At 35.0% G+C, this 27,939-nt stretch overlaps 1 protein-coding gene across 1 annotated transcript; it reads left to right on the top strand.

Annotated features, from left to right (window-relative positions):
* Nucleotides 1–270: 270 nt before the first annotated feature.
* Nucleotides 271–27,765, top strand: LOC111057146 (beta-hexosaminidase subunit beta). The gene is made up of 8 exons (XM_022344587.2): nucleotides 271–516; nucleotides 11,119–11,359; nucleotides 12,267–12,394; nucleotides 13,919–14,124; nucleotides 15,498–15,613; nucleotides 18,043–18,238; nucleotides 23,517–23,739; nucleotides 27,103–27,765. The coding sequence occupies exons 1-8, from the start codon at nucleotides 355–357 to the stop codon at nucleotides 27,460–27,462; spliced, it is 1,632 nt and encodes a 543-aa protein (XP_022200279.2). The 5' UTR covers nucleotides 271–354; the 3' UTR covers nucleotides 27,463–27,765.
* The last annotated feature ends 174 nt before the right edge of the window (nucleotides 27,766–27,939 follow it).

Raw genomic sequence — 27,939 nt, 5'->3', positions numbered from 1 at the left:
TCGTCAACTGATACAACGTTTAATTTCAAATTAAGAAATTTGAGTTTGCATTCAGACTGTCTACGCTGAGAAAAAGTTTTTTGATTCCAAGGTATAATTCTTCATTTCTTCATTTAACGGATTCATGATTATTAATCACTACAAAAAATATGTATATATATTTTTATAAGGATTTGCATATTTGAAATCTATTTTAGTTATTTTTTTCGTAGGTTACCTCACTGCTGAGATTTGTTTTTATCGAGTGGTAGAATCGAGCGCGCTCATTCTCATCTCATTCGGCGTTTGGTTTTCAACTGGTGACGGTGTATTGGTTGTATTCGCATTCTGTCTGCCTCTAGGAAATTACTTGAGATGGACGTTATGGTCCTGACAAAAATTGTTGTTATCTTTTCAGTGTCCCTGATCAGTGATGCATTTGTAGTTCAAGATCAAGGAAATTTCTGGCCGCTTCCTAAATCCTACGTTCTTTATAACAGTAGCATAGCATTGAATCCCAGCTTGTTTGAATTCAAGGTATGTACATATAGATAAAGGATGAGCATAAGTCTTATATTTCTTGTCTCTGGTATGTACAACATGTAGGTAATAACTTAATTTATGATGTTCTGCAGTATTTTATACTTTTTATAATAATAACTATTTTAAGAGATGTTTGTAAAGGATTGGAAGTATTGAAAATTACTTCATACTTACTTAAACTTCTCTCCTTAGTCAATACCAGATATCTGGATTGACTGTCAGAAAGTGGACCTGACTTGGTGCTTGTTGTAGGTTTGACATATAACCTAAACTATGTCAATAATATACACTTATTTACGTTTTTAAACTTAAACATATAAATATAAAACATTTTAAAATACGGTACCAAACTTTCAACTTTATCAAGATGGCTTTGCCTGTAGGCATCACATTTATCACTTGACGACGTTCAGTTGATGTTTCTATTGGCCTCAGAGTATTCCTCCACTGCGTAGAATGAAGACTATTAATCAGTTCTACTGTTCTAGTAACCATTTTTTTTTGTCCTGAAGCTCCTGTCGTCCAAGTTCATCACCCTGTCAGGTAAGGCGTTGTAAATCCTCAGGGCTAGTACTAAAAAACAATCCTTCTTAATCAGCCTGCAGAAAGGGATGTCTATTTTCGCTTTTCTTCTGGTGTTGTAGAAATGTCTGTCTTCTCTTCTTGTCAGTAAGTAGAAATTATCCCTTGTGTGCAACAGGGAAAGCAAGATATATTGACTGTACCTACACCGTGAGTATTATCAGCTTGATAAAGATGAGTCGACAGTGGTCCAAGTAGCCCACCGAATCCAGGATCCTTGTAGAGCTTTCTTCTGCTGGAGCAGTACATCTATACAGTCTGAAGCATGTTCCCACAACTGAAGTTCATAGTTGATATAGCAAAATACACCTCCACCAGATGCCTCCAGGAGATTGATGGCTTCAAACGTCCTAGTAGGTACATCACTCTGTCTAGCTTCAGACAGATGTTAGATGTTATCAATGTGGCTACTCCAGCCAAGTTTAGTATCCAGTGTAAAACCCAGTACTTTCACTTTTGTGATATCGTTAAGCTGCCACCGACCAAGAGTGCATGTTGTCTCCAGTGTCTCCTGGGCTTTGCTTTCATTAAGCATCAGCTTGTTGCTGGTGAACCACTGCTTAAAAATATCCACTGCCAACTTCTTGGATAAGTCTGGTGCTCTAACCCTTGCAAAAATAGTCACATCGTCAGCAAACCTTGTGGCATTCCGTGACAAACCAGCAGTGGAACTGAGTTCGCTCCATCAAGGGTGAGAACCTGTCAGATAGGTAGGTTCTGAAGGTTACAAGGACTGGACCACGCACGCTATAGGTAGCCAATTGAGAAGAATATCGTGTGAAACACACTCAAAAGCCTTCCTCAAGTCCACCAGAGCAACAGACACTGAGTCACCCGCCTCAAAAGAGGGTGATACAGCAGTGACCGTTGACTTTCCCTGTCTGAATCCATGCTGGGCATTTGTAAAAAGGTCTCTCCTTTCAAAGTATAGTGAACCAGCTGCTTCTTCAAGCACACCTCAAAAATCATTACCAGAGCTGGAATAATTGAGATGGGCCTTGAGCTACCCATGTCTAATGGATCTCCCTTCTTGAAGACAGCTACAGTTCTGGCAAGTTTCAGAGCAGAAGGGGAATAGCCTGCCTCTTGGCAAATTTTCAAGACAATGCTGAGGGGGTGAGCAATTTTTCAATAGGTCAACTGACACACCAGGTATATATCCTGGATACTTTTACTTTTGAAACTCTTTACCATCAGAATGATATTGTCTACTGCTGTTACCAGGTCCCACTTATCAAAGACTGTGTTGTGATTTCCTGGCACATGGAAATCTTCATCTGCTTCACTTATCCTGGAATCAACTCCACTATTCTTTCGACCTGCTGAATGAGAAAATGGTTGAACTCATTGGGACTGGCAGTGACTCAGGCCTCACTTTCTGAGAATCAGACCCAGTGATGGACTTGACCAGGTTCCTAGCTTTCTTTCATTTTTTAGTGGCTTGATTAATTGTACTAATGTTGGCCTCCCGTTTAGCTAGATCTACTTCTTGTCTCAAGATATTGCTCATTTTATTTCTTTTTAACCTCATCAGTGAGGCTTGCCTTGCTTTGATAATTTAGTGACAGGACTATATTCTTGAGTAATTGAGGTCTGGGTGTGCACCATGACTTATTTTTCCTTTTATTGAGGGACTGGTATCATTGTAGCTTTAGAGGTCTTGAAGGATAAATGTTCTCAAATACTAAAGATATTTTTTTGAAATAAAAAACTCTTCTGGGATAGAAACTCAAATAACTCTTCTGGGATATCTGTTCTGCCAGGAAGTATCATTGTCCAGTTCACATTAGCTAATGCCATCTTCAATAGTGGAAACTTATCAGGTTAGTTTTTTATCACTGATTTTTTAAAATGATTGTGCCAAGGCAAGGTATGGGGGTGTCACTCATCATGTTCCACCAAACATCTATCACCACTGCTTTGTGATCGGCAATCAAAAGGTCCTGAACCTGAACAACCACATTATAGCTCCAAGAGTCAAGAGAAGTATCAACAGTATCCAAGCAATTATTTCCTTGAGTAGGCGCATTATTTGTGATGTAAATTCCATGACTTAGAGTACGCACCTAAATGAGTGATGAATACTTTCATTTCCATTTAACTGAATATTCTCATCACCACCAAGTATAATAGGCAAGTGCAAATTACTCAAACTTGAAAGACATTTGTCTATAGAATTGAAAAAATGTTCAATGTTACCATTTGGAGAGGGATAGACTGAGATGATAATACCAGAATATATATCAATCTTTACTCCTGCAAGTTCAATATCAAGCTCAGCAGTGAAGGTACTCAGATCCAGTCAAAATTTAAATTCTCCCTCAGGTATATTGCAGCTCCTCCATTACTGTGAGTTATGCAAAAAAAGCCAGTAGCAAATTTTAAATGTTCTTATACATTGAAGTATTCTTTTTTAGTGGTATCTTATAGGCTGTGAGATACTAGTCATTGAGTATTTTTGTCACGGGAATACTAAACCTACTTAATCATTGCAAATTCACTCACTATACACCATCAATGAGATATAGGTAGGTTTTTGTAATTTTTTGTATCATACAATTTGTTATTGATTGTCATAAGGACTAGTGCCCAGCAACTTGCTCGGGAAACTTGCTGTCTCTCTATATATGGACGAAATCCATCAGACCATCCACACAAACACCTAGGATGCCAGGGACATAATGAAACAACACTATGACATCAAAGCAGATCATGGAGGATACCAGGCTGGTGACACGGTTTGGTTGTACAACCCTCAATGACACCGTGGATACTCTCCCAAGTTGCAGACCTCCTGGGATGGACCTTATGAAGTGGTCACAAGGATCAATGATGTGGTCTACAGAATCAAGAAACCAAGAGATACTCCACAAATTGTCCACTTTAACAGACTGGTGCTCTATCATGGAGATAATACTGCAAGGAAAGCTCAAGAAGCACAGGTTCTTCAACCAGCCAGCCCTGACTTTGAAGAGTTCTTGGCTAATCTGGAGATGTCCTGGAAGAAGGAATGTTACTAACAGTTGCCAGGACCTGATCACCCTACCAAAGAGCTATGCATTGGCCCATTGCAGAGTTAGGAATGTGGGAGCATTACGAGGGATTGCTACAGTCTCAAGGAGGAAGTTTGGACGATTGGATGAACTGAACCTCCAGAATCCGACAGTGGGGAAAGCACTTCATCTTCAGGATCAGAACAACATCTGTTCTATTTGGTGACAAAGGACCAACCCCAGGAAGAATATCACGCTTTGTGGCAAAGTCTCATGCACCCGCAGACTCATCTCCAATTCCTGGGAGTGGAGCAACTTGGGATCCCCAGACTCTGCTGTGGCTATGATGGATTGGACTGGAAGATTATGAGACCAATGATTGGAAGAATCTTCAAGGACTCTGAAATCAGCATCATACAATGTTTACAATCCATGGGCAGCCACCCCAGCGGATCCATTGAAACCAGCTTCTGCTCGCCACACCTTCAGGATGGATCTTGAGTGTTCTGGGTCAGAACAGCTTTAAGGAGGGGGCAGTGTTATGGATAAGACCTTTAGGGGGTGGCAGAGGCGAGGGTTTTCTGGAATCTTCTAGTGTGTTTTGGTCGTCAGAGCTGTCGAACAATGGCAAGTGCTTTCCAGAACCTTCTGGTAATCAACATATACTGTGATTGGTTGGGCATGTTCAACAGATCCAGATCCTTCTCAAAAGCTCTGTTGCCTATATAAATGGCATGTGTTGCAGTCGGCAGTTGAGTTCTGTTGCCTATATAAATGTCACGTGTTGCAGTCAGCAGTTGAGTTCTGTTGCCTATATAAATGATGCGTGTTGCAGTCGGCAGTTGAGTTCTGTTGCCTATATAAATGGCACGTGTTGCAGTCGGCAGTTGAGTTCTGTTGCCTATATAAATGGCACATGTTGCAGTCGGCAGTTGAGTTCTGTTGCCTATATAAATGATGCGTGTTGCAATCGGCAGTTGAGTTCTGTTGCCTATATAAATAGCACGTGTTGCAGTCGGCAGTTGAGTTCTGTTGCCTATATAAATGACGCGTGTTGCAGTAAGCAGTTGAGTTCTGTTGCCTATATAAATGGCGCATGTTGCAGTCAGCAGTTGAGTTCTGTTGCCTATATAAATGGCGCATGTTGCAGTTGGCAGTTGAGTTCTGTTGCCTATATAAATGACGTGTGTTGCAGTCGGCAGTTGAGTTCTGTTGCCTATATAAATGGTGCATGTTGCAGTCGGCAGTTGAGTTCTGTTGCCTATACAAAAGGTGCGTGTTGCAGTCGGCAGTTGAGTTCTGTTGCCTATATAAATGGCGCATGTTGCAGTCAGCAGTTGAGTTCTGTTGCCTATATAAATGGCGCATGTTGCAGTTGGCAGTTGAGTTCTGTTGCCTATATAAATGGTGCGTGTTGCAGTCGGCAGTCTGAAAAGCCAGAGTGGGAATCATTGGCTACTCCTAATCGTGACAGAAGTAATAAAGTGATAATAGACTTTTGTAGTTAGTTATACAATTATTATTCTTAGTGACAATAAATTATTCTTATATCGTTATTTGTGCTAGTTAGTGACTTCTTTGTAATTTTTTATGTTATCAGTTTATAGTATCTAGTTTACCTCCGTGTGTTATAAGTAATAAATCTAATAATCAGTATAAATCGCCTCAAGTGTTTTATTAGTGTAGAAACCTGCAACAATATGTACAGTATTATTATTATTATTATTATTATTATTATTATATTATTATTATTATTATTATTAATGTACCTTATTATTATTGTAAAATAAATGGAAGTGGCTTTCTATTCTTGTTCTTGACTAAAAATCCAATGAATAACTTACATGGAATATTCTCCATGAATAACTTTACTTGCTGAAAATCTTAGATCGAAGCTGCTAATTTAAATTTTGAATTTGATTCCATGGATGTAGGAGGCATTCATTGTTCGTATCATAATTTGAAGCTATTATTCGTTGAATAATCATGTACCACACGTCATAGATTGCCTGTCATTTCCAATATTAGAAACCTATGGATTAAAGGATAATCTGATAAAGGACAATCGTTGATTGTGCTTGACATTGAAATACTACAGGAAGCAGTGTTCAGATGCGTTATCAAATTGTGATCACAACACAGTGTCTAAATTATCTCCAGATATTTGATGATATGTCCATTCACTGCTCACAATATCCGCCATAAAATTTGCTCATTAAAAACTGGCAGTAAACCAAAAGTGTTGATGAAAAAAGAAATGGTCTAGGTCTCGTGCAATGTTTGAACTATTCGCTATAAAAAGCTAGGTTACATCAAACACAATCCTATTCCTCCATTTGGTTTTTTATGTTTTCTAGAAATTTTCGAATGACCAAACAAATGATCTTTTTCATATTTTCTAGGTAAAGGTCTTTTAATAATGAATTATTTACTTGATTATCAGCATTCCAGTCAGTCATTGGGACAATAGCATATATTAGACTATTTATATTTTTAAAAGTTATTTTTAACGATCAATAATTATACTTTTTTATATTGATAGTGATAAAATTGAACCCTCAACAAACATTTATCGGTTTTGTTGCACAATAAATATTTTTTATAGAAAAAAATCTAACTTCATAATTATTTATAGCAACGAAAATCGATGTTTTTTCATCCACAGGCCTTCATTATGAGAAGTGCTGTACATTACATAGCAAACTCCTAATCCTAATTTTGGCGAAAAATATCTGGATATAGGTTGTTCTGCCAGATGAGCTGTTTACAGTTAAGCTACGGTATCTATTTTGCATAATAAATTGATGTTGCCGTTGAAACTGTAGTGTATAGCTTAATCTATATCTTCCAAGTTCCGGAACATTGAGTCTGGGATGGTGGGAAGATTTTTTCAAAACACTAGAACAATCGTATAATTACATTTGTAATGATATACTCTCTGTGCTGTGATGAGCCCTATTAAAATTCAACGTCGTATTTCCTTTCATCCTATATACGCTTCAAAGTGCCGCATTTCATTTGTTGTGAAAAATTAGAAAACTGGAATAGTAGAATTTATAAGAATCTCAAATTTTCCAATCATGCCAGTTATTGTTCCCAGATTGCTAAACTATGAGTTTAAAAATAAAAAAAATTGGAAAAGGGCAATATTTCCGTTCAATCATCCACGACATTTCATATCTGTAAAAAAATAATCTTGAAACTATTTATAACTACTGTACCTATTTTTACAATAGTAAAATAATTTTCCAAAAATCATCTTAACATAGATCGTTCATTTTGTATTTAAAGCCACAACACTAACAAGATCGTTTTGCAACTCTTGACTACTTGATTTATAAAGCAAGCATGTTTTATTTCATCAAGAAGCGTTATCCTGTGTTTATTTTTTTATTGAGAATTTTAATAGATACCTTATGACGGTACATATGCATTTATATTGGTTTCTTGGACAAATTCATAAAATTTTAATGTTAGCCTATCTACTTTTGACTAGGTACCCGTACTGTACCTATCAATACCAGATATAGTTTTACATTTTTCCATAAGGCATTGCTGGAACTACGAAAAAGAACCCTCACAACTTCTAAAGTGATGAGAATAAAGTAGAGTTTGAACCTCACGAGTGCAAATAATGAAATGGTCAGTTAGAACATTCTCATAATCAAGTTGAACATTAAACACGGTTACTTTCTTGTAGCTAACCCGTAATTGGTTAAGATTACATCATGTTGTCGTTATAAATATTCTAAAATTTTCTGAATTGGAAAATAAACTCTAACTACTATCTTTAAAAATTATGTAACGTGTAGACTCGATAATTTTCTGAATCAAAATCCAAGTTATAAAAGTAGGTACTATTTTTTATAACCGAACTACTGTTGGCTATGACAATTCACCTGTGGATTAATGCAGCCATAAACTATCATCAAGCTAAGATGATAAGATGAAGTATGAATCAATAAAACTGGTAAGAACTCCCAGTAGAGTTACAATAGAAATACCAAGCATGTTTTATTAATTGTTTTCAAAACTAGGTGAATATTGTACTCACGTGCAACTGTATCTAATGCTTAAATGAGATATGCAGAATGCAGTATACATGTAGTACATAAAATATAGAAATCATAATGCTAACATGTTTTTGATCCGTTTTGTCCCTATTATTCGAGCTTCCAGAACAGTGCTTACTAGTCAAAAATCATATTCAAGTATCCCATACATTTGTTTCTAATGCTAATGTTAATCAACAACCAATTTTCATGAATAATTATCGAAACGCTATTAAACTCCACAATATAGTAGGCCTACCTAGTTCCATCCGCCAAAATGTTCGTTATAATTTTCTGAAAAAATATATTTTTTCACTGTTATTTAATAAAAATTAGTATATTATATCCTCACTCCAATAATAATAATAATATATATTATAATGATTTTTCTTGTCATAAGTACTTAAAGTACTTGTTTGAATTCAAATAGCTTTATTTGCTTGCTAATTAGTTCATTGTCTGTGGTAATAATAATAATAATGTTAAAAGATATTATGAATAAATTTAAATATGTAAATCTGTAAATATACTCTTTCTTGTATAAGAAAACTTATCTGCTGAGGTGAAACTGACTAAAAAAATGAAACTAAAAGCGTTAAAAAAGGAAAGAATGTCACGCTTCATCCATTTACTACCTATATAGGTATATAAAATGTTTTTCCAACCTGAATTATTTGGACAAAATATATGCATTTCGTCTGGTCATAATTTGCTTCAACTTGGACAGTAAGTAATAGAAACTGAATAACTGACATGTAAAATAGTTTGTTCACTGTCTCAGTTGGATGTCAAAAAAACTAAATACAATCCAAATTGTCATGAAGGTCACTGTTATGTATTTCTCAAGATATGTAATGCCTTTGCCTAGGCCTACCAAGTGAAATGTAGAAGTAGAAACAGCTCATAAAGCAATTGAAACTTTAACTCAATTACCTTTTGAATTCAGTCGATATATGCATAGGTCTGAAAGCTCTACAAGACCTCTTTCAAATATATTATTGTTTCACCAATAACGAAACTATTTTAGTCTACTACCCTACTTTGTAAAAATTACCAAATCATCTAATAAAGTTGCAACCCATGCATTCTGATTACCAATCAATTAACGTTCTAAAATTATTGATGATGAGAGAGGAAAACATAAGATAAAAATTAAGAATCAATGGTTTTACAATCGTAATTTTTTCTTGAGCTATGACACTTTTATGTTTTATTTATTCATGCATGAATTTCTTTATATGTATGCATTCTAAATCTGATTTCGATGAAATGAATTTTCAAAATGTCACATTATGAATGTGTATGTCATTCAAAACATTGTTGTAGATAATGATTGAATAATCACTTCAAATAAGGAGCTTTGCAGTTACATTCAACAATTGAGAGAACATTTTCTACTCAGTTCAGTTTACAACTTTTTAGCAACTTGTAGCGTAATTTCTCACTCAGGAAATAATAATGCAGGCAACGAAAAGTTACAGTAGAAGATGACATTACATTCTATCAAATCAACGCTTATAAGGCAACTATTATAAGATTAATACCTTCCAAACCGAAAACGAAATAATATCAATCACCATTATTAATAATCTTAGTCACCAAAAACTATGGTCAAATACTAAACTCATCCCTCAACATTTTTCGACCCAGGAACCTTGGGAAATGCTTAATCTCGCCTTGAAATTTTCTACCAGATATTTTATTGATACATAATTTCAGAGCCACAAAGCAGAGAATTTTTTAGAATAAGGGATGAATGATTTGTTAAAGTGAGAAGTGACAGAAGATTACTTATTTATTAATATTCCTACCTTACTTAATTTAATATTAGGTAGCCTAGGTACTCTTAATATTACCACTATAAAGAAGTTTTACCAACTTTTATCCTTTCTCATGCAAACTTGCAATTTTATTAAACATTTTTTCTCTCCATTATAGAATTAGTTCGCTCTGTGTTATAAGAAAGCAATATTTATTTTTACAACAATGTAAATAAGATACACTTCATTTATTGCTTTCAAGACAAGCAACTATGTCTTTGTATTGTGCCAACGTAAATCGAAATCGATGGTGTTATCTTTAAAGAGGCCTATAAATAGTTTTGTCTAAAGCATAACTGATGGAATAAAGTGAATTTCATAGTCTAAGGGTCTCACTGGGTCGTTGGTATTTTGTATACGTTTGTGGCCTAGTAACACAATTGATTGCGTATGATATGAATAAAAAATCAAATTAGTGATTTCAACAGTTTAGCATAAATTTAATATTTAAATTAATTCACTACTTGGAGTAGTCTTAGAAAAGAAATGCAGAACAAGGTCAGTCAGACAATAGACGCATAATTAATATCTGATTTTAAAAATGTTGAATCCTTCTCAACTTAATAAGGTACTATTTATGACAGATTCAGTTGCAGAAATTGTTGTCTATTGTAGCGTTGATTGAAAGAACGGCGCATAAATAAAATGTTGAAATTCTATGGTAATATAAAATCATAAGAATGCTGGGCCCAGCATTAAAAATGTTTTAATTTTATATTACCATAGAATTTTAACATGAACATAGGACACATTGGTGAGCTTCAAAGCATAGGCGTTTTAATAAGCATTTTATATAAATTTCTTCCTAGTCATTCATATAATTATTTGTTGGTATTGTTTACTTTCAATAATAACACCTATCCTTTGTTTTTTTACGCTCAAAAAGTATTCATACTTCATTATTGCTGATTAAGGGATAAAACGGAAATACGCGTAAAAGGAAGAATACAAATATGATAGACAAAGTAATATTTAATTTTCTTCAACTAGGAGATTTTTTCTCTTCTAAATTATTTAATAAGTTTAATTTCTCTCTTATCAAGTTTACCTTAATGCCTATTTATCCACCCATCACATTTCAAAACTTACATGGATGTAAAGCTATGCTTTAAACAAAATATGTATTTTCAAGTGAGATTGACTTTTCAGGTTGTTCAAAGCGATCTTAATAAATGTCGCATTTTAAATGAGGCATTTAAAAGATACAGCAAAATAATTGGTGACAGTTTATCAATCCTTCTCCGACGTGGCCAAGAAAAAAGAAAATATTCTCATAACCATCATCACTCATATCGACAAGTGCTAGATGGCCCCAAGTTTTTGGAGCACTTGGAAATCAATTTCTCGGGTCTATGTGAAACTCTTCCATACTTCGGCATGAATGAGTCATGTAAGTATTCTATCGAACCTCCAATAAAATGTTGAACTTGTTAAATAATAATTTATAATTTGATTTCGGTAATTTATGCTCTAATAATATAGAAATACCCTGAATTTAGTAACTCCATTTTTAGGCGTTGGTTGCTTTCGCTGCGTGTGATAGGCCTACAGTACCACCAACCAGTGATTGCGATGCGATGACTTGTACTGTAATCGCAGCAATTAAGTGAACTAACTTACAACTTGTCGTCCATGCTAGAAAAGTACTTACAATAATTAATATTACAGATTACTACCAATTTAGGAAAACAGTATTTTTATTCTGAAAGACATTTTTATCATTGAACTCAGTTCATTTATTGTTCTAATTTTCTTTATTATTTCCCATAGTCTGTACCCTACCTCACCGTATTTTAGTTTTTTTTTATTTAGGCTTCTTGTAGCCTAAATTTTAGTCTGTATTATTTCGACAAAAAATAAATAAATAGATCAAAATATTTATTTGCTCAAATTTAGGAAAATGTATTCCAGCTATGAAATATCAATAACTGTTAATAAGTCCACAAAAGTTTTTGAAATCCGATTGATGATTATAACAGTCATCAATGTCTGTTATCATGTCTACATGATGTCTGTTATCATGTCTACAGTCATCATGTCTACATGATATAAAACTCGTACAAATTTTTATCAATTTTTGTGAAAGTGGAAAGTGTCTTGAAAAACTGAATAATATTGCCTGAAAGTCTATACTGAAAGAAAATATAATTATTGTTAAAAGTAACATAACATTGTTGAATAAATGTCAAAATTGAGAAATTTAACAATTCAACATTCATTTCAAGTAAATTTGTATTGAAGTTTCAAGTCAGTATTTATTATTATTCACAGCATTTATCATTTAAATGTATTTTTAGACAGACTTGAAGTGGATAACCAAAGAGCTCCCAACACTGCCATACTTTCTAGTCGATCGGTTTGGGGTATTTTGAGAGGTCTTGAAACATTCACGCAGCTTCTTCAAGTATCAGAGAATGGATTATCGGTAAGTAGATATAAAATTTCCTCTGTTACAAAAAGTGAAACATCTCTTGGAAGCGGTGCACCCTCAAAATTCATATCAACGAAATACGAATAACAAAAATCAGATAAATCTTCCGGGAAAGTATTGATACTTACTACGTACTTTCGTAATTCGCCTGGTTTTCCAACTTTTTTGAGTAAGACTTGGGTCTTGTTTCCATTCTGGCAACTTGCAATATCACAATGCCCGCTTGTTGAGCGATTTTTAAAACTTTTCGCCTATTGTTGCCATTTCGGCGCAAACTGCATGAATGTGAGTGCAATGACAACGTAGACGCTGCTAATACTCATCTATTTTACTATCCATGATCAACTGCAAGTAATAATCCGTTTTGACGAACTATTTTCGACGACACAGTCTTATTTTGAATATTAGTTATCGAAAAAATGTGAGTACTAGTTTTTAATAACTAATATTCAAAAATTAAACTGTAGTGGCGTCGAAAATAGTTCAAAACGGAGTAGACGCTAACTTAGCACTAGCCTGAGACCGTGCTCTAGAGACCTTGATCACTATAAGAATATATATAAAAGTAACAATAACTCCCTTATTTTTGGGTATTTTCGGAGATCTGACTGAAGTATTTGGGGGTGCTGGATCCAAATCCGGAATCTGAATCTATCTATCTTTATTCATAAGATAGAGTTTGATATGAAATTATATTAGTAATTATGAAATATGAAACCGAAGTTCATTTTTTCGGTATTTTTCCGAAGTTCAACACTTATTTTCTGGCATTGCGGGACATTGCTTTGTCGCAAATGTTGCGGGGAAACAGCAGAGTTGAAATGGTGACCGTTTCCATTATGGGGTAATGGAAAAGAGGCTTCATCATATCTCAAGAATGAATCACCAACATGATTAACTTAAAACGATTGTCATTCATGTAATGATTAGCTATCGTAAGTTCTAAATGATAGATTAGAACAAGATTATTCAAGTTTTAGAACAGTACCTATAGTGAGCGTGGATTATTAGGAAAAAATGGTGGTTTATTAATTTGTCGTGTCATTTTTTACTTCGAAGTTCATTCATCCAACTGAATCCAGATTTAATGAAATTACTACTTGGAGTATATTTTAGTGTAATAGAGTCGATGAAAATTTATTTTTCAAAATAGAATTTAATGATCTCAAAATAATTTTTTAATACCGATTTCAGTGTTTTTATTTTCATAAAATGAATTTCAATTTCTATATCCCTCTAATATTCACATCCGCGCTTTTTCAACTTTGAAATCACATTTTCAGCATATTTTTTGAAATTTGTCGATATGTCAGTAGTAAAAAAAATCAGGAAAATCAAATTATGAACTAAATCTAGAGCATGAACAGCTTTCAAGTCTCATTGAGTTGAGTCGCTTGTTCAGCAATCTGTCACTCATTAATTTTTCGTACTGACACTTTTTATCCACACTTTTTTGTGATTCAACAGTGTTTATAGTGTATTTGCTGTATCGATTGAACATGTTGATTGTTTCAACAGTTGGCAGTTCGCAGTGCCTCGATCGATGACAGTCCTCGATTCTCGCACCGAGGCTTGCTCATTGACACATCCAGGCATTTCCTTCCGGTCGAAACAATCAAACTCATCATTGATGGAATGGAAGCCAACAAACTGAATGTTCTCCACTGGCACATTGTCGACGACCAAAGTTTCCCCTACCAAAGTGAATTATTTCCTGATTTAAGGTGAGCAAGATTTGCCATCAAAATATCATCTTCCAGTGCCAACATGGAAAATTCAACTCCACAAGCCCTACATCAATTTACACTGTATGTTATATTATTCGAAGTTTGCTATCTGAATCGATTTCGTTCTCAGAGTGTGAATGAAATGAAGTATTTCTCAAGACCCGGTTCACTAAACAGTAATCAACTATAGCTTATGCTACAGTAACTATATAACCTATGGTTTACTGTAGTTTATGCTAAATATATGTTTTTATAATATTATTGATGAATTTAGGCAGGCAGCACCGACTATCAGTCGTGCTTGTCTTTCATGTGATAATTTTATGTATTCAAACAGATAAGGCCTGACCGTGCGCTCTGTACGGATTCATGGAATTGACATAATAAATGACGTAAGCACGGTCGGCGAGCTCAGTAAACTGTCTTAGGGCCGGTTTCCGAGCTCGGGATTTACAGTAGGGTTACTTGGGGGATTTCGTGGGCACTTCGTGAAGATGGAAACAGACCCAAATATTCTGATTCTAGGGTACCTCAGGATACCCGAACCACTTGATGCGCATTTGGGGGTCACGCTTGGGCCGCGTAATGGCCGATTCAAAATGCCGGATCCAGCATTAACTAAAACGGTCATAGAATGGTAACCATCAATGATAGAGCCCTCCAGTAAACGCGAATCGAATCACAATGAACTATTCTACAGAGTTTATCACACATTCCCACCCAAAACATTATTTTAACCTACAAAAATGCACTTTTTCAAAAACATTTCATTTTTTACGAGATTTTTTCTGAATAACTACTTTCAATGACATTTTTTGGATATAAAGAGCCAAACGAAACTTATTTGAAATAGAATTTATGATTTATTCTCGTTTGTTTCAAGTTGTTATTACCTTTTGTTCTGGAGTTATGATTTTTTATTACGTCATTTTAGCTGCTGAGCCAATTAACTATCATTAAAACTGAACTTTTGTTTTTTAACGACTACTTCATAAAGACTTGAAAATGGTCTCAATCTCTTCGTTACAACCAGCCAAATAAGAATATTGATGAAACCATAAACCTCTCAAAATAAAATAATGTCAATTATAGAAATATTCTCGTTCAGTAATGAGAGAAAAAATGATTGAAAACGGAACAGGTACCTTTAGGTTTAATCCCTTAAGAAATACGGTTATGTAGGAGAATTCACACATTCTTCTGCTATTCATTTTTTTAAACTTGATACGTCTTTCATTGCACGGTAATTGAAATTCAGTGAATTCATGTTCTTATTTTTTCCAGTGGAAATGTATTTTGAGTGATATTGGAAAGTCTGCAGAAGTGTTAACTACTATAATAACGCAAGTTGTTTCCAATTCTGTTGATAGTGGCAAAGGTGCTTATGACCCACGACTTCTTGTTTATACAATAGCTGATATTCAAGCTATAATACTATATGCTGCTGTGAGGGGAGTCAGAGTGATGCCAGAATTCGACACACCAGGTGAGCGTTAGTTCTCAAGCACACTAGAAAAGGGCCCGCCCATTCACAATCCTGCCAATGTGGGCTTTTTAAGAAAAGTTGATCTGAACTTTTACGCTTAATGACAATGTAATGGTGATGAAATTGAAAGGAAATATATTATAAGTTTGTGATTTATTTATTTTAAAAAATAAAAAGGTGTATTTTTTCATTTAAAAAGGTATAGAACTAGGGCTTTTTTAATCAGACTCATGTGCTCATTCAGTCGAAATTTCAGTGATAATTTTTTATCGTGAGGAATTTATTTTCTGTTGAAAAATGATTTTCTCACATCAAGATTTTGCTAACTTGCGTCCGGGAAGACAATCAATCAGTTTTTAATTTTATGCAGGGTTGTATTTGGGAATATTTCAAACTTGCATTTCTCTTTCCCACGGAATTGTGCTCTGCCTCCACGTGGACCGTCGTCTCGTTGGTGGAAGGGGAACACAATTTGCGTGGAAACGATCAGTCTCAATCAAGCCCAATACCTGCTATTACTTCTACCTAATAAGTAATAGTAGGTATTGTCAAGCCGCGAAACGAAACAGATTCGTTCACAAACGAACCGAAGCAGAGGTAGCCTCGGGTTACGAGGGCCCAGAATTAATGTGTTTGTTACCTAGTGATGGATGTATAAATTGAACGATGGCGAGTGCCATTGAATTTTAGCTCAATTCTAGCTCATGCTAAAAACCCTTGAATGACCGAGTCCCTAGTACTATAAATTTGCAATAGTAAAATGAGATACCTTCGTAAACAATAACTAATATCAAATCAAATCAAGTTTATCATCCATCATAAGTCATAATACATTCATTAGAAATGATGACTTGATTATAATGTATTACTTAATAATTTATTAGAAATTATTAGTAAACAGTTGATATTCGTAAGCAGTTAGCCAAAATTTCATAAAAAGTTTTCATAATTTTAAAATGTTACAGATTCTTTGTTATCAAAATTTCTAGTAGTTAGTTCCGTCAATAAAATTTACAAGTTGAATAGAATGCAAACGTTTGTTGTTTATCAAGTCCCATGACTCAACCTTCAGATTTCAGAAGATCTCTCTTCTACCCCCATCTGGGGCGGTTACAAAACTGGTGGTGACGGTGGAATAAACTGCAAGAATGTCTATGGACTCATCAGGCTTTGATTTTTTTTAAATTTCGCATGTTTTGATAAGAGATAGGCTATTTACGTTTTGGTTAATTGAATCTTGCGACAAAATTTCATGTTGAAAGAAAAAGTATTTATATTCATGGTATGAGCCGATTTGTAATTCATAAATGCATTAATAGAAGAATTTAATTGATATGAATATAATTTTGGAAAATGTTATTATTTCAATTATTATAGATGAGCAGCTATAATTGAAAATTGAAATGAAAACTTTGAGAAAAGTTGTATAATGTAGCTAGCAGTGTAATAGAGTATCAAATATTACAAGTGCACATAGGAGTAACAATGCAATGGAAGTGCATTGTTTTAAATCTCATCTCTATCCCAGTAGGTATTAGGCTAAGCGTATTTTATAAAACTTGTGATGTAGTATGAAATAAGATTTATATAATTTAGGAAAAAATGAAGTAGTCCAAGGAACTTGTTGATCAATGCCAACAGATTTAGAACAGAGAAATAAAGAATATCAAGGTCACAATTGTTGAGAGAGTTGTAATAAGCTGTGATAAGAGTTGTGATGAGAAATGAATGTATTGAAGATTGTCAAATATGAAAATCTGTTCTAACTTTACTGTTTTGATGACTCAGTAATTATAGTTGAATTGAGTAGATCATATTTTATTGAGAAGTCAGATCAGTTTAGTGCAGATAATATTTAGTTTGGTTTGTCATGAGCCTGGCAGTGAATAACTCAACAAGAAGGGAAAGATGGACCTCAGACATGAACCATTTTCCTTGTTCGCAGCGGGACTCTAAACTCAAGCTTATTATAATGAGAGTATTGGTGAGAGATTTGGGCTGATAACGAGACTTTGAGCGGGATAATACAGTGAGGTATTATGAAGACATGGATGGTTGATACCCATCTAGGAATCCGAATGGATTTGCACTGATAACATGACTTTCAGTGGATAATATGGTGACGTATTATCAGGTTATGGATTAGGGAATCCATGTAGTGTAGATTGTTTTTTTCTTCTTCTTCGATGTAGTACCTTTTCAAAATTGTAGTCCTGAATAGTGTACTGATCTACGATAGAAGGATGTGATAGAGTTTTGCAAGACTGAATTATAAGAGAATAGAGAAACAGTTGATTTGTGTATATATTATATATAATGATTACGTTCAGTACATAACATTAGCTTAATGTTTCACTATTCAAGAACTTAATATATAATATAAACATTCTTTGGAAACTGGGTATATATTTTCAAATTTTTGATTCCAGGTCATACTACTTCGTGGGGATTCGGTCAACCGGGTTTGCTGACGAAATGCAATAATCTAGTAACGGAGTATGGACCAGTCAATCCTATAAATGAAGATAATTATTTATTTTTAAGAGATTTGTTCAACGAAATCATTCACATATTTCCTGATGGATACCTACATTTAGGAGGTGACGAAGTAAATTTCGATTGCTGGTGAGTTGTTCCATAAATTGGAAGAATTATTAAAATCAGATAGGAAGTATCCAATATTAAAAAGTATCGAATAGACATTGGGTTATTCAATATTATTATAGAATAGAAAAATCTTTATTCATCAGACATGTACAATAGCGTCAGTTTGAAATTACATATAAGTCTTAACTTACTATAGTTGGTACACGAATAAAATTCAAAATAAATCAATGATTGCTGTTGTCAAACTCCTGCAAAGAATACAGAGATAAGCTCACCAAATATTCCTTCAGATTCTTACCAAATATTTTGATATCTTCAATTAACTTTAAATTGCCTGGTAAATTGATAAAAAATTTTCTTCCTTTGAAAATTGTTTTTTTCTCAAAAAGATCCAATCTATGTCTCTCAATAATTAGGCCAAAACGGGTATTATAGTTGTGAGTCTGATTTCTTAACTCTAATACATTGGACTGCGAATACAATTATATTATATAATATTTTAATACAAAATATAGAATTAACAATTAAAACGCTATTTGATGAAAAATTTAGTGAATTGGCTACAAAGAACGATGTGTTAGGAATAACAAACTTACTATCCAACATCACCGAAGAAAACAAATTGCTGAAGGAGGAAGTACAACGTCTGAAAATGGAAAATATCAAAATTATGCATCGATTAGACAGATACGAAGATCGATCACGACGTAATAATTTAATCTTCAGAGGACTAAAATTCAAAAGTAACGAGGATTGTGGTGAGATAGTAAAGGAGTTTTGTACAAATGTACTGAAGTGTAATATACAAGTGGGTGTCAATCGTGCTCACATCTTGGGCAAAAAAAGAGACAATGCGCCGATAATTGCTCATATCCCGGTGGATCGCGACATTGATGTAGTTCTGGGGAATACAGGGAAACTGAAAGGAACTGGATATTTAGTGCATAAAGACTATTCGCTTGCGACAAGAATACGGCGTAATAGACTATTTCTACTCAAAAAAGAAATATTGAAGATGAGTGGCGTGCGGAGTTCTGTTGTGAAGGGGGAACAGCTGATTGTTGAGGGACATATCTTCACGTGGGAGGCGGAGGATGGTCTACGGTGTGGAAACGAGGATGGGCTGGAGAGATTGAATCGGATTCTGAAGATGGACTTTACTGAAATAATTAATAATGTTTCGAAGAAGGATGAACAATCTAATGAACGCTCAAATAAACAGTCTAATGAATAGGATAAGGTCGTCTGCCAGGTAAAAGGAATAAATGGATTAAGTGTGTTGGCTTATAATGTAGCGGGTCTTAGAGGAAAGGTGAGTTCAAATTATTTTCTTGATTTCTTAAAGAATTATGATATTTTTATTCTATGCGAAACGTTTGTCGAGGAGAAAGATTTTAATCGTTTAGAGGGCTATTTTCCAGGATATAATATATTTTGGGTGCCAGCAACTAGAACGTCAGGATTTGGTAGGGCAAAGGGGGGAATAATGATGGCTTATAGGTCTGTCTATAATAGGAGGGAAGCTTGTAAATTCACTTACTTAGAAGAGTGGCCAGTAATAACTCTTAAATGTGATAGATATGGAGAAATTCATATTATGTCAGTTTATCTAACGCCAGGAGAAAGCTGGAGTGCTGACTTTAACAAACTGAATGGATTCTTAGAAGGCAGAGAGATGGGTGAGAATTTAATATTGTTAGGAGATTTTAATGGACGCATAGGGAAATGTCAAATAATACCGGATGAAATTATGCAGAGAGATTGGGTGATAAATGTTGAACGAAATTCTAAAGATGAAAATTTGAATAGGAATGGGCGTAGAATACTCAATATGTGTGAGGAATTTAATATGTGTGTGTTAAACGGGAGGACAGCAACAGATGATAAGGGAGAATTTACCTATGTTACAAGTGTTGGATGCTCAGTTATCGATTTATGTTGTGTGACGATGAGTACACTAGCAGCTGTAAATAGTTTTGAAGTCCTGACTGAAAGTTTTTCTGACCATATGCCAATAGTAGTTCAATTGAAAGGAGACATTTCGAATTCAATATGTGATAATTTAACGCTATTGCCCAAGCTGATTTGGTCAAAAGTAGATGCAACAGAGTACCGTAATAAGTTATCGCGGAGCAGCTGTGATGTTATCTTGTCACCCGATAGTAGTCAAGCCGCAGAAAAGATTATCAATATCGTTTATGAAGCAGCGGGTAACAATGCAAGAATTTCTAAGAGAGAAAATAAACATGCGAAACAGATATGGTTTGATTGGGAATGTGATAAAGCGAGAAAAAGAAGTTTTGCCTGTCTTAGACTTTTTAGGAGGGTGAATAGTCAGCAAGCTAGACAAATCTATGCAGAGGAAAACAAAAAGTACATTCAGTTGTGTAAAACTAAAAAAGCCGAGTATTATGATAATATTAGAAAATGCTTAGAAAATGTGCGCGACTCGAAACAGTTTTGGGACTCGGTGAAAAAGTTTAAAAGAACATCCTTCAAGTGTACAGGCCAGATAGATATTGGAAGCTGGGTCAAACATTTTAAAAACTTACTTTCCGTTGAAGTTGAGGCAGATAAAATAGCATATGCCATACCGTTCATAGAGGACGAAAAACTAGATGCAAAAATAACGAAAGAAGAACTGAATTTGGTATTGAAAAAGGCAAAATGTAATAAAGCTCCAGGCACTGACGGCATACCGGCAGAATTTTTCAAATCAGCTCCAGATCAATTCTTAAATTTGCTGCTCAATTTTTATAATTATATTTATGATACAGGATTGGTGCCTGACAATTTTTCGGAAGCGGTTATCTTCCCAATTCATAAAAAAGGTGATTTGAATGAAGTTGCTAATTACAGAGGCATACAATTCATCAATGCATTTGCAAAAATTTTCGCAGGAATTTTTCTGAATAGATTAAACGAATGGGTAGAGAAAAATGAAGTAATAAATGAGGAACAGGCGGGATTTAGAAAAGGATACAGTACAGTGGATAATATATTCAGTTTATACAGCATCATCAATTTGAAACTGAGGAGAAGGAAAGATAGAGTTTATTGTTTGTATGTTGACTTCAAGGCCGCTTTCGATAAAGTAGATCGTAATGCTTTAATTTATAAGTTGTTTCAGATTGGGTTGTCTAGCAAATTTGTGAGAATTGTCCAGAAATTATATGAGAATACACGGGCGTTTGTTTGGTGTAAAAATAGTCAAAATAAGAAGGATGGGCTGAGTAATGCATTCTATACAGAGAACGGATTAAAACAAGGCTGCTTGTTGTCCCCGATTTTATTCACCCTGTTTATTAATGATATTTTTGATAATATGGAAGAAGGGATATGGGTGGACGAGTTGAATATTAAAGGACTTATGTATGCCGATGATTTGATTCTGATTGCATCCACGCCGAAAGCATTACAAAAAATGATAATATGTTTGAAACATTACTGTGAGACGTGGGGACTTACAATCAATACCGACAAAACTAAGATAATGGTGATGAGAAGGGGAGGGAGACTGGCCCATCATGAGAGGTGGTACTGGGGAGAAGAGCGGATCGGAGTTGTAAACAAGTACAAATATCTAGGCGTAACATTCACTCCTCAGTTGGCGTTCAGTGAGCATGTCAGAGAGAGAGTGTCAGTGGCAAAGTTTGCATTGAATAATGTGTGGAATAGTTTTGTGGCCCAAAATGAAATAAACATCGAGAGTAAGTGGGTAGTTTTTGATGCGGTTGTAAGAGCTCTTGTGAGCTATGGTGGTCAGGTGTGGGGATATAAGCAATTTGAAGAAATAGAACGGTTACACAGAGCCTTTATCAAGAAATTATTTTCGTTACCGCAATCAACACCCAATTATATCATCTATTTGGAAGTCAATAAGTATAATTTACACCATTATTTGTTTGAGATGCATTACAGCTATATTATAAGAACCCTTTCTTTGCGACCAAACAGGCTGCCACGAAAACTTGCACAGAAAATGTTTGAACAGAAAGTAGGATGGTATAAAGTGTGGAAAGAGCAGGCTGAAAAATATAACATTGAATTGCCAAGATGGGAGGAAGGAATGCGGGATGTACTAAGGCAAAGTTTGAATAATATTAATGAATGTATAAAAAACGAATGTAGAGAGAAATGGAGAGAAAGAGCAAGGCAATCTGTAAATTATACTGTCTATTCACGTTTGAACCCAATCACCGAACACAATAATTATATAGGAGCCAATCTCACCCGCAATGAGAAGTCAATCATATTCAGATCAAGGGGAGGTCTATGGTACTTGAATAGTAGTGTGGGAAGAGAGGGAATTCAGACCATATGTACGTTATGCAATAGGAGGGAAAGGGAGGATACAATGCATTTTATCGGAAGGTGTCCAGTACTAGCAGAGATAAGAGGAGCGCATTTAGGCGATAGAGAGCTATCAGAGGATCAGGTGGTAGGGTTTTTGAATGGTAGTGATTGGAGGGCGCTGATAGGTTTTGTGAGGAATGCTTGGGCTTACAGAAAAATGCTAATACAGGAATATAATACTTGATGGTTTCACTGCTTTTCTTTTTTTACTCCTGCATATGTAGTATAATGTAATTTCATATGTAATACTTTTGTTGCCATGATCTCTTTGGTTGATTGATTCCAAAATTGTTTAAAATTTGGAATTTTTCAAATTGGATAAAATTCAATTTCAAATACATATTGACCATAAATTGTTAAAATTCTAAGTTGAGAGAACAATAATCTTACTGAGTCGCTTCTTCTAAGGTTGAACATTATTCTAATTGCCCGCTTCTGTTGTTTAAGAATTTTATCCAAATTTATTTTACTCGTACTGCCATATATGCACAGGCCATATGCTAAATGCGCATGTATTACTGACTTTAGTGTTTGGATACTACACACGTTGGACATTTGTCTCAGAGCATAAAGACCAGGAGATATCTTCTTTATGACATGGCATACATGACTATCCCACGAGAGATTGCTATCCAATAACAGGCCCAAGAATTTCGTACTATTTCTAGTTTCTAAAATTTCCCCATTTATAGCTACATTTGGACACACTGACTGGTTCCTACTCTGTCTTGTTGAAAATGGAACAACCATAGATTTGCTTGTATTCAGGACAAGATTATAGCCATTCAGGTAATCATTAATCGCGGATAGGCATATAGTGGATGAGAGCTCCACCTCCTCAACTGATTTTCCAGAGAAAATTATCGATGATCCATCATAATTATTATCGATGATCCATCTATAAAATGCACTGATCACTCATTAATAATTTATTTTTCAGGGCAAGCAATCCAGAAATAAAGAAATGGATGGTAGATAACAAAATGTCCGGTGACTATGCTAAACTAGAAAGCTTCTACATACAAAAAATTATTGATATTGTTGAAAAACAATTCCGTACGAATACCATAGTATGGCAAGAGGTTTTTGACAATGGAGTGAATCTGTACAACTCTACAATCGTTCAGGCGTGGACAGGGAACTACGAGAAAGAATTGGATCGGGTGAGTGGACCTTATAAAGTTCAATAAGTCAATATTAGAGTTACTAATAGTATATTTATAAACGGTGCTGATAATATTAGTAATAATCATCTCTTGCCTCTTAGCCATAACTACTTGGACTGGAGAGTTAGACTAAGATAGTTTACTAAGACTGAGATATTCAGTATTAGATGAGACGGCAAATTAGTACAAATAAAACTGCACTTTGCGCTGTAGGTTCAAACTATTAGAGTATTCCGAAATCGTATAAATAAGACGAAACTCAACATGTTTTATGTTGGAACGTCGAAGTCGTATTTAGAATGAGCACTTTCATCAATTTCAATGAGTCTGCGCATCCATTGAGAGCGCAGCTCAAATTATATTTCATATTTATTTATGCATCATTAATAGCAATACATACTATATCGATAATTGCCATACAATAAACTTTAAAATATTCAAAATTAAATCAGAAATCACTAGTTGTAAGAACTGTCATCAAAACTCGTGTACACATTCAAGACTTACACAATTAATTACAGAGTTTTTTATCCTTCAAAATCAAAGACGTTTTGGTAACCATAAAGGCACTTTTCTATGAGCCATTTTTTAAATCGTACTTTGAGTTTGTGGATTGACTGGGATGTTTTCAAACTCAATGGCAGAGCATTGAACATTCTCACCAATGTAGTTTGGATTCATCTCATAGCAGTTTGTTGGGTGCTGTTCTATTTTAATTAAATTTCTTCAACAAGTATCAAGTTGATGTAGGTTAGCAACAGTCATCCAGCTATCTTTCATTTTGTAGGCGAAGACTGGCAAATGTTAAACATACAGACCAGGGACAGTTAATATTGCATGTTGAAAGAACAATGTTCCACAGGAGAAGCGGGTTGGCTTAGCAAACATGAGCCGAAAGACAGCCAATGAGTACCCTAAGCCATTCCACAGCAGAATTCAGAATTCCATAAGAAAGCATTCAATTTGAAATTGCAGCAGCCCAGCATTGGCAAATCTATCAATTGAAAATTCAATGAAAGATGATTTGCTTACATTGACTCGCAGCCTATTTTGTTGAGCACCTAGCTGTAATTTTAGCCAGAACAGCATCACACATAGTTTGCAATTCATTGACATTCTTTGATGAGATTATTTTATTAGGTTCGTTCTCGGAATCTTTTAATTGGTAAATTATTATAGTATAGAAAATAAAGGGAAGATTTTGAAAAAGATTTGCTCTACTCTTTTATTACACAGTAGGCCTATATTATTCAATCCTTAGATCAAGCTTGCTCTTCAATGTATCTCATTAGAATTGGAATGGTGTGGCGTGGCGTGGTCAGAGGGTTCATGAAACACACTGGAAGCGTCTGAGTGTCAAGCGTCTATAAAATGGCGTTGTCCAAGTTTGCACGGACATTACATTGTGAAAACAATTACTGTGGGTTGATGAAGTTAACTTGAATCGTAGAATATTTGGTGAATATCACCATCTGTTTAATCGTTTAATGTTTTAAGAAAGCATGAGTCCCGATTTTTCAAGTACATGCGAATGTCAACTTCAACCTTCGATTATATTTTAATTATTGACGAAGCAGTGTGAGATATCAAAACCTTAAACTTTGGACAACATTAACTTTTTATCAAAATTTTTGGAGAGAAATAGTTGCCTACAGGCTCAGCCTAGTTTTTCCTTCAATGTCATAATCCTATTGTATTAAGCGAGCAATTTCTGTATTTATATATCTGGTTATGTATGTTCAACGGATCTCGAAAACGGCTCTAACGATTTTCACGAAATTTAGAACATAGTAGGTTTATGATATAAAAAATTCAATTGCACTAGGTCTCATCCTTGGGAAAACTCGCTGAACGACATTAAAAGGATAATTCATTCTTGGCTGAAACAGCTGAGACTTTCGTCGTCTGTGGATAGTAAAAAAGTGAGTGAGCGACTGAGTACCTATGTGAAAAATCGCATCCCCGAAATTCATAAGATGACGTATAGCCAGCTGCTGTGAAATATAAACACGATAATTTTAGAGAATTGTGTTCCGTTTATCAATAAATAAAAATAACGAGCGAAGCTCGGTGCCCCGATATTTATATTAATGATTGTAATATTTTGTACAGTAAATGAATGAATGTACAAGAGTGGACCACTAGTATGTACATTAGTAGGGCACTCGCACTTTGAAGCTCCGCTCGTAGACGCTCCAAAAAACAAACCAGCTTTTTCCAAAGTTCGACAGCATGCTCCGCTCTGCGAGTGGACGCTTGCAGTGTGTTTTAGCTCATTACTTAACATTATATTGTTCACGACGCTCCTTGACGCCACGCCACGCTCCGCTCCGCTTCCAGTTTAGTTGTACCCTTACCCATCCGCAGTGAATTCTAACCTCAAATATCGAACAAGCAGGCAACAGTAACAAAGACCGGGAAAACCAAATTGGAATTGTTCAAAGTTATAATATATTGTTATACGATCAGAATTGTAAAGATAATTGGAATGTATTGAGAAAATTGAAATAATGGAAAAATAGTATAACTAATAAGAACTTTATATCGTATTTAAATGAATTATTTTCTCAAATGAGACACAATTGGAGATTTTTGTGTAGCCTAGACAAACTTTAAAATGGAATATTGTAGTGCATCATGCTCTTCTTTTTTTCTTTTACTAGAAAGAGCTGTGATAAAATCCATATCCATTATCAATAGCCTAACTACATAGTATTATCATGATATAATATGATTTTCATACATTTGTGGTACGTTTTTATTCAATCATCGAAATAATATGTAATCAATATAATGACAGATAACCTAATTTTGGTCTGAATGTGTGGCGTTTGAAATAGCGACCGAGTCATGCGAAGGAAAACACTTCATCCCCTATCGACCACGGATTTTCAGCCATCTTGAAATCGAGCCCGACCCAGTCGCGGTCGACGTCGAAAATTTACGCACAAACAAAAACGTACCTTCAGAGGGAAACTTTCAACTTATTTATTAATATTGATTTCCAATCAAGTGTCTCATCCATCAAAATTTTCAATTCTATTCTAATTCTAGAACCTCTTTTGGAAATGTTACTATTTATAAAATTTCGGAGAAGTGTAGTTTTGAGATAAGCCTGTTGCTCTCTCTCAATGATAACAGTTATCATTACAGTTATAGTTACTATACTACGATTTATGATTATATAGGTAAATAATCTGAATCAGATAATGAACAAAGAGCAATGAACTATTCATATTTATTTGAATTAGGTGTTCATTTTTGACCAAGTTTTCTTGTTATTTCTGGACTAGGCTCCTGCTGCTGAAAACTCTTTCACTTGACTGGATAAAATATAGTGAAATGTGATATTGCCCTTAGATCACCAATGCTGGACACAAGGCGCTGCTGTCCAGCTGCTGGTACCTGGACTACCTGGACACGGGAGGCGATTGGAAGAAGTACTACAAGTGCGAGCCGCTGTCGTTTGGTGGAAGTGCGGCGCAGAAGGCGCTGGTGATTGGCGGCGAGGCGTGCATGTGGGGGGAGTCGGTCGACGAGACCAACGTGGTGCAGCGCATATTCCCGCGCGCCTCTGCGGCCGCCGAGAAGCTGTGGTCGCCGCAAGACGACTTCCGCAACATCCATCAGGTGGAGGGTCGTCTCGACGCTCACGTCTGTCGCATGAAGCGACGCCGCATCCCTGCTCAGCCTCCCAATGGGCCTGGATTCTGTCTATGATTCCCACCGCTTTACCACCAATTTAATTCTAAGTTTACCCAATGAACACAGATAATGTGGAATTTCTACATAGTAAGGTTAAATAAAAACTATATTGTTAGTTCCAGTAATGTGCAACTGACAATATCGCTTTTATTTCACCTAATTCAATGTTATCGTTTTAAGAATAAGGCATGCAATATCGTCAGACAGTTGTCATTTTTTATACAAGATAATGTAATATCGTCGGACATTTTTTACAAATTACTTTATAAGATTGTATACTTGGATGTTGAAAAATTATAAAATTCCAATTGTTCTTAATACTGAATTTTTTATTAGATCCTGAACCTTATGCTTGGAGTGTCAAATGCAATTTCCTCTTTGCTTTGCTGTCATCGTTCGTTTCTTGTATGTCCACAGCCTAAATTAATATAGGCTTATTATATACTGTCATTTATGTACAACCGGGGCCAACAACCGAGAAAAATGTCATGG

Source organism: Nilaparvata lugens, chromosome 3 (genome assembly GCF_014356525.2).
Source record: "Nilaparvata lugens isolate BPH chromosome 3, ASM1435652v1, whole genome shotgun sequence".
Classification (NCBI taxonomy): domain Eukaryota; kingdom Metazoa; phylum Arthropoda; class Insecta; order Hemiptera; family Delphacidae; genus Nilaparvata; species Nilaparvata lugens.
The sequence above is the reverse complement of the archived record's forward strand: the minus strand, read 5'-3'. Positions and strand labels throughout refer to the sequence as shown.

Excerpts from the sequence above, each read along its gene's own strand:
- LOC111057146 (XM_022344587.2), top strand. The coding sequence starts at position 355 with ATGGACGTTATGGTCCTGACAAAAATTGTTGTTATCTTTTCAGTGTCC. Across the intron at positions 14,125-15,497 it reads GAATTATTTCCTGATTTAAG|TGGCAAAGGTGCTTATGACC; the intron begins GTGAGCAAGATT and ends TTCTGTTGATAG. Across the intron at positions 18,239-23,516 it reads GAAGTAAATTTCGATTGCTG|GGCAAGCAATCCAGAAATAA; the intron begins GTGAGTTGTTCC and ends TTTATTTTTCAG.